Source organism: Stegostoma tigrinum, chromosome 8, assembly GCF_030684315.1.
Source record: "Stegostoma tigrinum isolate sSteTig4 chromosome 8, sSteTig4.hap1, whole genome shotgun sequence".
NCBI classification, from domain to species: domain Eukaryota; kingdom Metazoa; phylum Chordata; class Chondrichthyes; order Orectolobiformes; family Stegostomatidae; genus Stegostoma; species Stegostoma tigrinum.
The window spans coordinates 64844068-64859645 of NC_081361.1; the positions used below are offsets into that span (position 1 = coordinate 64844068).

Here is a 15578-nt window from a genome sequence, read left to right on the forward strand (position 1 = left end):
TAAGAAACAAACAAGAAGCAAAAGTAGACATTGGGCCGTTCCAAATTGATGCTGGAAGGCTCGTGATGGGAGATAAGGAAATAGCTGAAGAACTTAATCAGTACTTTGCGTCAGTCTTCACAGTGGAAGACATGAGTAGTATGCCAACAATTAAGGAGAGTCAGGGAGCAGAGTTGAGTATGGCAGGCATTACAAAAGAGAAAGTGCTAGAAAAGCTAAAAGGTCTAAAAATTGATAAATCTCCTGGCCCCGATGGGCTGCATCCTAGAGTTCGAAGTGAGGTGGCTGAGGAAATAGCAGAGGCTTTGGTTGTGATCTTTCAGAAGTCACTGGAGTCTGGGCAAGTCCCAGATGATTGGAAAATTGCTGTTGTAACCCCCTTGTTTAAGAATGGATCAAGGCAAAAGATGAAAATTATGGCCGATTAGCCTAACCTCGGTTGTTGGTAAAATTCTAGAATCCATTGTGAAGGATGAGATTTCTAAGTTCCTGTAAGTGCAGGATCAGATTAGAACAAGTCAGCATGGTTTTAGTAAGGGGAGGTCGTGCCTGACAAACCTGTTAGAATCCTTTGAAGAGGTAACAAGTAGGTTAGACCAGGGAAACCCAGTGGATGTTATCTATCTAGACTTCCAAAAGGCCTTTGATAGGGTACCTCACAGGAAGCAGCTGAGCAAGGTGAGGGCCCATGGTGTTTGAAGTGAGCTACTGGCTTGGATTGAGGATTGGCTGTCTGACAGAAGGCAGAGAGTTGGGATAAAAGGCTCTTTTTTGGAATGGCAGCTGGTCTCAAGTGGTGTCCCCCAGGGTTCAGTGTTAGGGCCACAGCTGTTCACTTTATATATTAATGATCTGGATGAAGGGACTGGGGACATTCTGGCGAAGTTTGCTGATGATACGAAGATAGGTGGACAGGCAGGTAGTACTGAGGAGGTGGGGAGGCTGCAGAAAGATTTAGACAGTTTAGGAGAGTGGTCCAGGAAATGGCTGATGACCTTCAACGTGAGCAAATGAGGTTTTGCACTTTGGAAAAAAGAATACAGGCATGGACTATTTTCTAAACGGTGAGAAAATTCGTAAAGCAGAAGTGCAAAGGGATCTGGGAGTGTTGGTCCAGGATTCTCTAAAAGTTAACTTGCAGGTAGAGTCCATGATTAAGAAAGCGAATGTAATGTTGTCGTTTATCTCAAGAGGGTTGGAATATAAAAGCAGCGATGTGCTCCTGAGACTTTATAAAGCTCTAGTTAGGCCCCATTTAGAATACTGTGTCCAATTTTGGGCCCCACACCTCAGGAAGGACATACTGGCCCTGGAGCGTGTCCAGTGGAGATTCACACGGATGATCCCTGGAATGGTAGGTTTAACGTACAATGAACGGCTAAGGATCCTGGGATTGTATTCATTAGAGTTTATGAGGTTGAGGGCAGATCTAATAGAAACTTAGATAATGTATGGCTTAGAAAGGCCGGATGCGGGGAAGTTGTTTCTGTTAGGCAGGGAGACTCGGACCCATGGGCACAGCCTTAGAATTAGAGGGGGTAAATTTAAAACGGAAATGAGGAGACATTTCTTCAGCCAGAGAGTGGTGGGCCTGTGGAATTCATTCTTATGGAGCACAGTAGAGGCCGGGACGTCAAATGCCTTCAAGGCAGAGATTGATAAATTCTTGATCTCAGAAGGAATCAAGGGCTACGGGGAGAGTGCAGGGAACTGGAGTTGAAATGCCTATCAACCATGATTTAAATGGCGGAGTGGACTCGATGGGCCGAATGGCCTTACTTCCACTCCTATGTTTCATGGTCTTATGACCAGGGATGCGCAGATTCATTCTAACTCAGGGATGCCTGTCACCGGTAATTGTGCTAGTAGGCTAATTTCTTCAAGCAGCCATTTTGATGGAAACTGTTGTGTTCCTGCTAATCATTTGTGTTTTTGTTATGTGCACATTATCTGTCATGTTTGTCCACATAATGACTGGGATACAATTACAAAGTAATTATAGAAAGGCAATTACTTTGTGGTATTATCAATCCAGAGACCTAGGTAGAAATCCCTCCATGGCAAATGATGGAATTTGAATTCAATAAAAATATAGAATTAAAAATCTGATGATGACCATCAAATGTCAAAAACCTGTCCCGTTCAGTAATGTCCTTTAGAGAAGGAAACTGCCATCCTTGCCTGGTCTGGCTTTTGCTTTTAGTCTGCCCTCTGAAATGACCTAGAAGCCATTCCATTCTCTTGATTGCTAGAAAAACACAAAAATGAAGCCAGTCGGAGCATCTATCATTGACCAGGATGACAACAGAAGGAATGGCCTTGTCGGCCTAGTGCCAAAATTGGGAAAGCTGCCTGATGTAATCATGAAATCATAACTTACAGCTATTTTGCCACCTATCACCATTACAATCCTTGGACATGTCCTGTTCCATGACAGGACAGGCAAAGCAGAGGTGGTGGGATGGTAGTATAAAGTTGAGAGGGGGTTGCCCTGTGAGACCTCAACATGGACTCGACACCATGACATCTCATGACATTAGGTCAAATATAGGCAAGGAAATCTTTTGCTGATTACCACAGGGATTGCCTTCTCTCAGCTGATGAATCAATGCTACGCCCTGTTGAACAGCGCTTGGAGGGAACTCCTGAAAGTTGCAAGGCCACAAAATGTATTCTGATGGCGGAATTTAAATATTCACTGAGTGGCTCAGTAGAAGCAGCACTACTCATTGTGCTGGTCAAATCCTAAGGGCATAACTGCTCAGCTGAGTCTGTGGCAGATGGTGAAGAAGGAAAGAGGGAAAAGGGGAAAAACACATTAGACTTCATCCTCACTGATATGTCCATTTGTAGATGCGTTTGTCCATTAGTGTCGGCGCAAGTGACTACTGCAAAGACTTTATGACCTTATGTCTTGTTATATGGTGCTAAGTTCAAGTTACTATAGCCCTACTTCACCATAGGGCTGCTCTGAGTGGTGATGGTGGTGGTTTAACCTGAGGATCTCCATGCCTTTGGCAAGAGGAGAGGTTGAGAAGGAGAGTACTTCATGGTAACCTCCAATGGTGCAGGAATTGAAACTGTGCTGTTGTCACTCTGCATTACAAACCAGCAACCTAGCTAATTAACTAAATTAATTTCCCATTAAGATTCTGCTTTCCCAATTTTTTAAAGTGCTACCACTGTGCTAAATAGGACAGACTTTCAGAAGATCTAACACTTCAAGACCAGGCATCCATGAGGTGCTGTGGGCCATCAGCGACAGAATTATATTCCAACACAAGCTGCACATTCATGGCCTAGCATATCCTCACTCTAGTATCAAACCAAGAGATCCACCTTGATTCAAAGAGCTTATGAGGGCTTGCCAGAAGAAGCACTAGGCAAACCAAAAAATGAGGGGTCAATTTGATGACGCTACACACGGGATGAATTGCATACCAAACAGCTTAAGCATCAAGTTGTCCCATGCCAAGGGATCAGATCTAAGCTCATCAAATTTCCCCATCTTCAGTGATGGGAGAAGCTAGCACATCAGTGCAAAAGATGAGGCTGAAATATTTGCAACAATCCTTCAGCCCTGAACTGCTATGAAATGGAGGCACTGAAAAGGCTATGGGTCCTTACAACATTTTGACAATAATACTGAAGACTTGTGCTCCAGAACTTGCCACACCCCTAGCCATGCTACTCCAGTACAGCTGCTAAGCTGGCATCTACTTGACAAGGTGGAAAATTGGCCAGATATATCCTGTGCACAAAAACAAAAGACAAATCAAACCATGACCATTACTGCCAAATCCATCTACTCTCAATCATCAGTGGAGTGATGGACAATGTCATTAACAGTGCTATCATGTAGCACCAGCTTAGCAGTAATCTGCTCAATGACACCCAATTCAAATTTCAATTCTAACACAAGAAAGATGAACTTAGAATAACTTAACTCTATTGGAATACTTAACAGAAAAATAGATACCATGTCTGTTACTAATTAACTGCTTCAATATAGTAACATCACATAAACAAAAAGGCTAGGTCAGAAAATAGGTTTTGTTTCACATGCAATTCAGCAACCTCCGAAGAGAATGCTCAGCTTTTGGCTGTAATTGAGAGAGGGAAAAATAGCTTCCACGTCTTCAGTCACGCAATACTGAAAGCTAGCAAAACATCCTTTGATTTGTGAGAACTTGACCACATGCACTCAGGCTGCCTGTATTGTTCCAGCTCTTTCTTTAAAAAAAGAGTTGCTTGTCTGCTCAGCATCTGTCTCCGAGCTCCCCTCTAAAATAATTCAGGACAAAAAACAGCTCTTAAAACCACAGCATCCTCATAGTGGGTCTACTCCCAGCACATGGATTGCAGCAGTTCAAGAAGACAGCTCACCACTACCTTAAGGATACTTAGGGATAGGCAATAAATGTTGGCCCAACCAGCAATTTACCATGAGTAAATAAAATGTCATTGGTTGTGAAATACTCCTATTATCCTGAAGGTGTAAGAGGTATTGTGCATTTCCAAGTATTTTTAATCCCTTTTTCTCAGCAGTACATATGGGTAAATTGATACTTTTCAAGTTAATATGTGGTAAAATTACTTAGCACTTAGTTGGTGGTGTTTGCAAACCTGTGCTTTCCAGGATAGATCCCATCAGGGTTTCTGTTTGTCCACTTGATTGATTACTGAAATGAATGTTGCACAATGGGGGTTGGTTAAGTAGGATGGGCTGATTGGTCTCCAGGATTTAAAATTGAGATTTGATCTCGTTGAAATATATACAGGTCTGAGAGAACTGATAGTGTACATATTTAGTGACTTTCTTCTGCATGAAAAGTCCTGACGTTGAGTTTGTAATCTCAGGATCAAGAGGCTGGTCATTTAGGACTGAGGTGACCAGAAATTTCTTCACCAATAGGGTTGAGAGTCTTTGGAATTCTCTATTTCAGAGGGAGTAGGTGCTGGGTAAAGAGCATTTGCAAGACTGAGATTGATTGATTAAATTTTTAGACACAGCATAAGGGAAGTTGGTTGAAATTTGGTTAGAATTTGAGGGAGATCAAGCAGGAGCATATTGAAGCTTAAGGAGCCATGTCGATCACTCTTGTTTCTTTTGTGTGCTGCCAGTTTCTCCTAAATGTGATTTTTGGCTTGACATCAACCTTTGCTTGAAATGAGTGCATTTGACCATGTATACAGTTGACAAGTAGTTCTGGATTATTGACATCAGTTCAGCCTCATTAGAGCGTTTGGATTTCTAATTTATCGTTAAATCCTAAGTAAGATATTTCAGTTACTTAATATGTTTATGTAATTTTAGTTGCAAATGTTTATAATTTTGTTTTCATAATTATTTCAAATAAAATGCTTTTTCCTTGATAGGGTTGATATTTCTGATACTTTGATGTATGTATATGAGATGCTTGGAGCAGAATTATTAAGTAATCTGTATGACAAACTGGGACGACTTTTAACTGACAGTGAGCAAGCATCCTCATGGCAGGTGGGTACTACATTATTGCACTGATAGCTCACGTTAAAAAATCTAGGTTCAGCTTAGTATAAACACATTTAATTTCTAAGAGTGTTAAATATTTTTAATAGGAGTTCAGAATAAACAACATCCTCAGACGATGAAACATAGCTGGGTGATATCTTGATTATTCTAGAAAATACACTACATAAGAATTGCACTCTATTCTTTAGAGTATAAGAACCTTAAGACTTGTACCCAGGTGCTTTTAAGTACAGTATTTGCAATAATGTGTGGTATTTGGAGCAGCATAAGATAATCCAATCCTGGTTTGTGACTTTTTAAAATTGTTAAAGAGGATTAGTGATTGTAAAATGTTATTTTCAGCTATCTACACTTAAGTGAAATACATTTTCAATAAGCTTGCACACTACTTTGTTCAATATTCACATGAATATTACCTTGAAATTTTGATTGTCTAAGCCATTTACTCAAGTGCTTGCCTGATTCTTGCATTTAAAAGCAAGAAGTGAAACTATCTTCAATACCAGTTAAATTAACATCTGCTCAAAAAATAAAAGACTGCTTCTAGTTTAGTCATGCAAAAAATGCCATTTTACCGTTGGCATTTAGTTTACTGACTGCTCCATGAAAAGTTTGCATGGATATGGAAGTTGCTTTCAGGATAGGCATTTAGTGCCTATCCATGGTTGTCCTTGAAATAGCAGTGAGCTTCTTCCTGACAATTTGCTAAAAGTGCCCCCAAAAGTTTTGGGTACAGATGTCCTCTGGTGTATGACTTGGAGAAAACCTAGAGATCCTGGAATTTGAACCCAGCTGTTGCTGTGCCCATCTGTGTGTCGAAAGTCTCAAGTTCCAAGTGTTCTAATGTAGAAATAATGACAAGTTGCTGCAATGTATGCAGTATGTTGTATACAACGTGCTGGCAACAGAAAGTAATGATGGATTTGAATGTTTAAGCCTGTCAAGCAGATGAGTTTAAGCTGGATACTGGCTTCAGGAAGTAAGCTTAATTGTTGGAACTTAATCCCACTAAGGAGTGTATCTAATAGCGGTTTTGACCTCTACCTTTCTAGGTGATTGAATTTAATGGAAAGTACCAATCCACTGATCTGCATCAGTAATTGTGGCATTTTATGTAGCTGGCTCACCCTGATTGGAGGGTGGCGAATATCGCTCCCTCGTTCCAAAAAGGGAATAGGGATAATACTGGAAATTACAGTCCAGTCAGTCTGTCTTCTGTGATGGACAAGTTATTGGAGAGGATTCTGAGAGGTAGTGTTTATGATTATTTGCAAATTAACTGTGATTCGAAATAGTCAGCATGGCTTTGGTAGAGCAGATCATGCCTCACAAGCCTTATTGAATTCTTCAAGGATGTGACGTAACACATTGAAGGCAGAGCAGAGGATGTGGTGTATATGGATTTTAGCAAGGCATTTGATAAGGTTTCCCATGGTAGGCTCATTCAGAAAGTAAGGAGGCATGGGATCGGGGAAAAATTTGTTGTCTGGATACAAAACTGACAGGCCAAGAGAAGACAGAGGGTGCTGGTAGATCGAACCTATTCAGCCTGGAGCTCATTGACCAGTGGTATTCTACAAAGATCTGTTCTGGGACCTCTGCTTTTTGTGATTTTTTTTTTTAATAAATGACTTGGATGGGGGAGTTCAAGGGTGGGTAGGTAAGTTTGTCGATGACACGCAAGTTGGTGGAGTTGTAGAGGGCGGTTGTAGATTGCAATGGGACATTGACAGGATGTAGAGTCGGGCAAAGAAGTGACAGATGGAATTCAACCCAGAAAAGTGTGATGTGATTCATTTTGGAAGGTGGAATTTGAATGCAGAATAAAGGATTAATGGCAGGATTCTCGGCAGTGTGAAGGAGTAGAGGGATCCTGGGGGTCCACGTGCATAGTTCCCTCAAAGATGCCATTCAAGTTGATTAGGGTTGTTAAGAAGCCATGTGGTGTGTTGGCTTACGTTGGCAGGGGCATTGAGTTTGAGCTGTGAGGTTATGCTGCAGCTCGATAAAAACCTGGTTAGACCACACTTGGAATATTGTGTCCAGTTCTGGTTGCCTCATTGTAGGAAGGATGTGGAAGCTTTAGAGAGGGTGCAGAGGAGATTTACCAGGATGCTGCCTGGACTGGTGGGCCATTCTTATGAGTAAAGGTTGAGGGAGATTGGGCTTTTTACATTGGAGCAAAGAAGGATGAGGTGAGTGGATAGCCAGAGACGTTTTCCCAAGCGGAAATGATAATATAATTTCATTATTTGAATCTAAAATAAATAGGGCTGATATGGGATATGTACAAAATGCAGCATTAGCTTAAGAATCCTTGTGCAATTTTACTGATACTGCAATTTAGATGGAAAGTGCAGACTGGACAGAGTCAAATAATTCTGTGTTGGTACCTTTAAAATAGATAGTCGTTGACTGTTTTGTATGTTTTTAGGCCAAATGTTTGGTTCCTTTTGGTTTTCGTCAAAATGTTGGTTTTATGGGTATTACAGTTTCTATTTTAAACAATTGACAAATGCTAATTTTGTTGCATTGTGTAACTATTTTTTCCTCTCCCTTTTTCTCTCTTTTTAGCACATTGAAGCCTGTTTGTATGGGTTTCAATCTATTGCAGAAACCAATGATGTCAACTATTCTGATGTTATTCCAGGCTTGATTGGTCTTATTCCAAGGATAAACATTAGCAATGTGCAGCTGGCTGACACTGTGATGTTTACTATAGGTAAATGGCTTTACTTATTGAAAATTGCATGCATGTATTCTCTAAACAGCGGTAGGATTTGTCTGTTCTAAATCAGATCAAAAAATGTCCCAGTGAAGATGAGATGTCAGACAATGCATTTATGCACTGAGTTGTACTGCAAGTGTCACATCGGATATATGCTGAAGTCTGAGTGAACCATGAACTTTGTCTTGGACTGGGGTGGGGGAGAGCTACAATTTGATAAGATTGCTGAATGGTGTTGAAGTAAATAAGGATTAAATTTTTAAAGATCATTTAACAAATTCAGTTTTCAACTTTGGTTGTCACCGGTGGAGAGTAGACAACAAAACATAATGAACTATAAAGCCAAAACCCGAGAGAATAAATTGCAGGTAATCATGCTAAAGTCATCTAACACGTTAAACAAGCTTTCACCTTCACGTGCCCGTTTTCAGCTTGCTTGTGAAAAACAGGCTTTGGAGCCAACTTGCATCTTTGTATGCCCAATTAAGCTTGCTCATGAGACACAGGCTTTGGAATCTGAGGTAGTGTTGTGAAGAATTCTTACCATTACAAGGACTAATTTGTGAGGAATATTTTAAGAAATTTGAGCTCTACAGCTTAAAAGGTGGAGCCTTATGAAGTGAATTGTCTAGAAAGATAACTTAAACATATAAGCATCAATCAAAACAGTAAGACAAGAAGATATTGAAGAAAACAATTTAAAATAAAGCTTAGGATTGATATTTAGAAATTTCCCATAGAATGTCTAGCTCACAGATGTGGTAATTGATGGTAAACCCTAGAATTGTGTAGCTTGTGGGTGCTGTTTGTTTGCGAATTGGAGTAGCTGTAAATAAGTATACGGTAAGATGTACCAAATGGTTTTCCTCCATCTTCTCTCATTATGATGCAATAGCAGATATGAATAGTTAATGACCAGGTTGTGGCTAAGGCCTATTCCAAGGCCAGTTGACTTGACATCAGGCAATGCTTGATGATTATTTGAGCATTCAAAGTGACAATGCCAATTTTTCTTACCTTTAACGAGATGCCATTTGGTTAAGAAATATACAATCATATTTGAGATTCTCGGTGAAATGAAACAGGTCAAATATTCCTGTACAATATTAATTGAAACTCCTGGATTACAGATTTTTTGACAGACAGAAACTGCATAACAATTTACAAATGTAATCAGGCTTTGATAGGGTGAATAATTCCAGTAGTGTTAATCATTTGTGAAGATGTTTGATTGTTAACCGTTTTTGGCAAACCACGTGTTACGTGTGCGAAATATCTAACAATAAACCAGAATGTAGTGTATCATTTTGGATAAACTCAATTTTGACCCGGGTTTGGAGTTTGACTGTCCAGCTTAATGCCACACAATTATACAATAATTTCCTTGTTTCTTTGCTTGATTAAACTATCTAAATTATTGACTGTGCTAACGGCCATACTTGCAGCTTCATATTTATAAATTTGAGTACCAGAATTTTTTTGTTTAAACTACTTACAATCTTTCTTCCAGGTGCACTAGCTGAATGGTTGGCCGATCACCCAGTGATGATTAACAGTGTATTGCCATTGGTATTGCATGCTTTAGGAAATGCAGAACTTTCCATATCCAGTGTTTCCACACTGAAGAAGATCTGTAGAGAATGCAAGTATGACCTACCTCCCTATGCTGCTAATATTGTGGCAGTTTCTCAGGTAATGATCATCCAGATTTTATAAGCTACTTCCGAACAGTTAGATGCTGCATTGATTTACATTTAATGTACTGACTTCTGATGTTCTTTTAAATCCTTATGGTGCCACTTTAAAATGTGAAATCAGGAATTTTGTGTCAGCTGACTGTGCTGTTGAGCTACAATGAAATTGGAAACGAGCAGAAATTGCTGGAAAATCTCAGCACCTCTGTCTTTCATCAGTTCTGAAGAATGGTCAGTGGATCTGAAACATTTACTCTACTTTCTGTCTACAGTTGCTGCCAGAACTCTGTGTTTCCAGCAATTTCTGCTTTTTTTTTCTGATTTCCAGCATCCACAGTCCTTTGGGGGTTTTTGTTTGTACATTGAAATTAGATTCACCTCGATCATTTCGCTGCAAGATATGACAAATGCAGTAGTTCAAACAGCCTGGATCTGGACCAAATATTTTGTGTTTCTATTTCTTCGTTTACCTTCTAATGTGGAAGGAATAGGTGATATTTGGGGCTGGATTTAATGCCCACCCACTGGTTGGTTTGAACTTGAGTGAATGTTGTCCCCCCCACCTACCACTGAGTCATTGAAGCCCATAAGTGGATAATTAATGTTGAGCGTGCAGGTACACTTGGAACCCCCACCTTTTCACCCTCTTTAAAACCTTTTGTCCCTGAGAGGTGGAAGTCCTGCATTATGCCCATTAACTGCTCTGGCTGTGCACTCTGACCTTTTTTAAAGGAGAGAAGTTTAGTGAATCCACTGTGTCTCGTTATTCAGTATTACTTTGGAGGTTCTTTGCTGACAAAATGTTTGAGAAGGTATGTAATTTTAGTAATACTGCCAACTTCCTGATGGTGATGAAACAATAGGCCATTGAATAGAGAGAAGACGAAATGTTTCTTTTTTGCTCCAGTCCAATCCATTAGTTGCATGATTATGATTATAATATTATAGATCATGGATGTGAAAATAAGAAACAGGTCTTTATAATGGACTTTGTCAACAAAATTTCCATCCCTTCTGAGCTGGTACCTGTGTTAAAGCGGGTCCACAGGAGCTTCTTGTTAATATCCTTATTTTTTTTAAAAATCAACAGTTTGGGAACTGCAGCCTTTTTCTTCAATTAATCATTATTTTATACAATTTTTTGCCTTATTTTCTGATTCATTACTTCGTAAAGTTACTGACGCATTTCAGCAAGGTTAAATGGATTGCAATCTCTCTCGTTCACCTGAGCCTGTAGGGGCATGTTGGTCAGTAACTCCCAGTAAAACTAAATTAGCTAAGTCAACCCAGCACAAAGAATCCAAACTAGAGTCTCCATAGTATTATGCTACACCATGCAGTACCTTTCTTTGCTTTTTCTTTGTTCTTAATTCACTTCAGAGTGACTGCTACTACATTATGCCAAACTGTCTGACGAACTGAATTAGTGAAATTTATATATTTTAACTGAGCTGTTACTTCAGTTTTGTTCATGAGATCACGAGGTCTTTTAAGTCAAAGACCCAGTTCTAATGTCAACAGTTATTGTTCAAACCAAAAGACCTTTCTTTCTAAAAGTGCGTGCCAATTAATTGTTTTCCTGCGTTACTTGTTGCCAATGGATGTGAAATAACTGTGGAAATTGTGAAGGAGGCCCTTGAAGATTAACCTTCAAATCAACTTCATTTTCCTGTCATTCCTTTTAGTGCCCAAGAATCTAAAAATCTTAATCTGGAGTATACTCAGTTGTTGACGAGAATGTGGCATTCATTCATTTTTACTAACATAAATTTTAGTAACTCTCAGTGTAAACATGTTGAATTTGTGACATTTATTTAGATCTATATTACTGATTAACTCCCTTTTATTAGAAAAAGATTTCAACATAAACTGCTATGTCCTACCTTTGTTGTGAAGATACATCAGTTATATTCCAAGCAAAATGTATTTTTTTATTTTTCAACTTGTCCTGTCCCTTTGTAAAACAAATTGAAGTTGAGAATTTGGAAATACCAATGTCTATGCATGATATTAATAAATTGATTAGAAGGTTGAGAATGTAGAACAGTACAGTACACTACAGTCCCTTTGACCCACAATGTTGTGATAACCTATTATCCTACTGTAAGATCAAACTACCCTGCATGCCCTACATTATACTATCATCCATGTGCCTATCCAAGAGTTGCTTGAATGTCCCTAATGTATCTGACTCCACTACCACCGCTGGCAGCGTGTTCCACACACCCACCCCTCTCTGTGTAAAGGACCTACCTCTGACATCTCCCCTATACCTTCTTCTAATCGCCTTAAAATTATGCTCTCTCATAATAGTCATTTTCGCCCCGGGGGAAATGTCTCTGGCTTTGCACTCTAGCTTTGCCTCTCATCATCATGTATGCTTCTGTCAAGTCACCTCTCATCCTTCTTTGCTCCAATGTAAAAAGCCCAAGCTCCCTCAACCTTTACTCATAAGACCTGCCCTCCAGTCCAGGCAGCATCCTGGTAAATCTCCTCTGCACCCACTCTAAAGCTTCCACATCCTTCCTATAATGCGGCAACTAGAACTGAACACAATATTCCAAGTGTGGTCTAACCAGGTTTTATAGAGCTGCAGCATAACCTCACGGCTCTTAAACTCATTGCCCCTGCCAATGAAAGCCAATGCATCATATGCCTTCTTAACAACCCTATCAACTTGGGTCGCAACTTTGAGGGATCTATGGACGTGGACCCCCAGGATCTCTGTGTTCCTCCACACTGCCGAGAATCCTGCCGTTAATCCTGTATTCTACATTTTAGTTCGACCTTCCAAAGTGAATCACTTCACACTCTTCTGGGTTGAATTCCAGCTGCCACTTCTTTGCCCAACTCTGCATCCTGTCAATGTCCTGTTGCAACCTACAACAGCCCTCCGCTGTCCACAACTCCGCCACCCTTCATGTCATCGGCAAACTTACTAACCCACCCTTGAACTCCCTCACCCAAGTCATTTATAAAGATCACAAAGAGCAGAGGTCCCAGAACAGACCTATATGGAACACCACTGGTCACCAAACTTCAGGCTGAATATTGTCCATCTGCCACCACCCTCTGTCTTCTATTGAAGAGCCAATTCTGTATCTAGACAGCCAGATTTCCCTGAATCCAATGCCTCCTTACTTTCTGAATGAGCCTCCCATGGAGAACCTTATCAAATCTTAATCACCCTTAAGTGGGTGCAAACATTATTTTGCATTTGGTTTGTATGCATTTATACATACATGTATATTATAATTAACTAATTCAGCTGTTTATGTATGTATCCATCAAATATTATTTGCATTTTTACGTTGCATTTAATTTTAGGTTCTTCTGGTCATGAGATTTGTTTAGGAATGTCTTAAAATTTTAAATGCTGAGAGCAATTGAAAATTCCAAGTTGTCAATTGACTTATAGTTCAAATAGCATTCAATTGATTTTCAGTTTATAACTCACCTTCTCTGTCTACATAATTAAAAGTTTGAACTATCCAGTTCACTGCCAAAGCTGGGTAAGTAAATGTTATTTCGTGAGTTTTTGCAGGTAGACACAGAGGAATAAAGCACCTACCCATATCCAAGTACAGCTGATTCATTTTGAAATAACAAAATGTACACTGAAAGTACTTAGTCAAATAGTGACATTTTTACTCCCAAAGCATTCTGTCTTTTTCATCTTGTCAAATGTTGGCAGCCTGGTAATGTTTCCAGCATTTCTGCTATTTTTAAAAGCCCTGAAACTATTCCTCATTTTTGAGTTGTTGAAGTGCCAAATGAAATAGGGATATATTTTCAGTGAAGGGCTATTAGACTCTGTTTATTAGAAGTGGAATTCACAAACAGTGCGATGGAAGTGGTTTCAGTTTGGTGGAAACAAGTTGTTAAGCAGGTACATGTATTTGTGCTCCATTAACACAGATAACATGTGTATCAAGTTATTTAAAGCTTTGAAATTTATAACTGATGTGAGACCTCCGGTTAAGAGACAGGTCAGCAAACCTGATGTTTTGTTGTGGTGTGAGCAAATGATAACCTGGAGTTTCTTTTTGCTATTGTCTTCCACAGGAGGTTTTAATGAAACAAATTCATAAGGTTAGTTGATTCTTAAAGCTGTTTGACGTTTAACAAAAATAGAAGTAGGGAATATCTAGAATTGCTTTTATGCTTTCATTATGTTTGTGTGGACTATAAAACCAGTTTCATAATTGTGTTAAGTCCACTCGATAAGACAAGAATGTGAAGTTAACTACATATGTGCTTTAGAATTAACATTGCGTTGCCTCAGTATTTTAGCTCAGAAAAAAATTTGCTACATTTTTGGACTGTATACATGTAACTTTTTGTATTTGTATGCAATTAATTTTAATGGAACAGAGGAAAAGGTTTTAACACAAAGCATGAGCATATGATCAGATACTCAGTGGGATTCTATAATTTTAAATTATTCCATCATATATAAACTCTAAATATATCATTTCCCTATAATTTACATCTGTGAGTATTTTTTGAAAATTTTGTGTAAATATTTCTGAATAATTGATAAACTAGAACATTAGTAGGGCTCACAGTTCAGTTCATTGGAGCATTGGACAAAGAGCGACGGAGTTTTTAATCCCTGACTAACTTCTTTGAAGAGCTGCATAATATAACATTTAGTTTTGCTATGGGTAGGTTGTCAAAACTACCACCAAGTTCTTGAGGAGTCAGCACTGATATGTATTTCAAAATCTAGTGGCTAGCGAAGTTTCCACTTGTCTGTTGTTTGATTTTACCAGTTTTGTTGTGTGCTTTCTTTAAACTCTGTATGTTCTTAAATGTGGGCTTTTATTAAAAACAAAGCATTTAAAGTTTTAGCATAGATTTGTAGCTCGGGTTGTGGGTGAGGTTGTTGACTTGCTCACTGAGCTGGTTTGTTTTCATTCAGACATGTCATCACTATGTTAGGTAACATCATCAGTGAGGCCTCCGATGAAGCAATGTTGTTCTACTCCGCTTGGAATTTATACTGTCCTAAATAAAAACCGAAAGAACCGCAGATGCTGCAAATCAGGAACAAAAACAAAGTTGCTGGAAAAACTCAACAGGTCTGGCAGCATCTGTGAGGGAGAAAACAGCATTGACGTTTCGGGTCCAGTGACTCTTCCTCTGCATCCCCGCCTTAATGAATTTCAGGCCTGACATGATGCCAAACGCTTCTTGTGCCGTCTTCGCCATTTATATACTGTCCTATCTGTAATGGTGAATGGTGTCTTTTCCAGTTTTGTGCTGTTATGAGTTTGTATATGGGGTACAATTCTATATGTTTGTGGATTGCATTATGCATTGAGAACCATGCCTCTCGGAATTCCCATGCGTGCCCATGTTTGGCTTGGGCTATGATGGTTACCTTGTCCCAGTTAACCTGATGGCCTTCATTGTCTGAGTGTATGGATATTAAGGAAAGTTCGTTGTGTCGTTTTGCTGCTAACTGATGTTCGTGTATTCTGATGGCTAGTTTCCTTCCTGTCTATCTAATTTAATGTTTGTGGCAGTTGTTGTGTGGTCGTTTGTAAATGATGTTGGTTCTGCATTTTGTGGAAATGGGGTCTTTAATCCTTCAGAGTTTGTCCGAGAGCGGCTGTGGGCTTGTTTGCTCCCATGA

General features: G+C 39.4%; 1 protein-coding gene across 5 annotated transcripts in view; it reads left to right on the forward strand.

Moving 5' to 3' along the window:
* ipo13b (importin 13b) overlaps window positions 1-15578 on the forward strand; it is a 180111-nt gene that overhangs the window by 75440 nt on the left and 89093 nt on the right. For 4 of the 5 annotated variants that reach the window (XR_007248427.2, XM_048539244.1, XM_048539246.1 and 1 more), the window contains 4 exons: window positions 5380-5500; window positions 8090-8237; window positions 9754-9935; window positions 14003-14029. Coding sequence is in view for 4 of the 5 variants with exons in the window: in XM_048539244.1 (XP_048395201.1) it covers window positions 5380-5500; window positions 8090-8237; window positions 9754-9935; window positions 14003-14029 (478 nt within the window). In the remaining variant the exon portion in view is untranslated. The remainder of the gene's footprint in view (window positions 1-5379; window positions 5501-8089; window positions 8238-9753; window positions 9936-14002; window positions 14030-15578) is intronic. The other variant, XM_048539248.1, reaches the window with a different exon arrangement.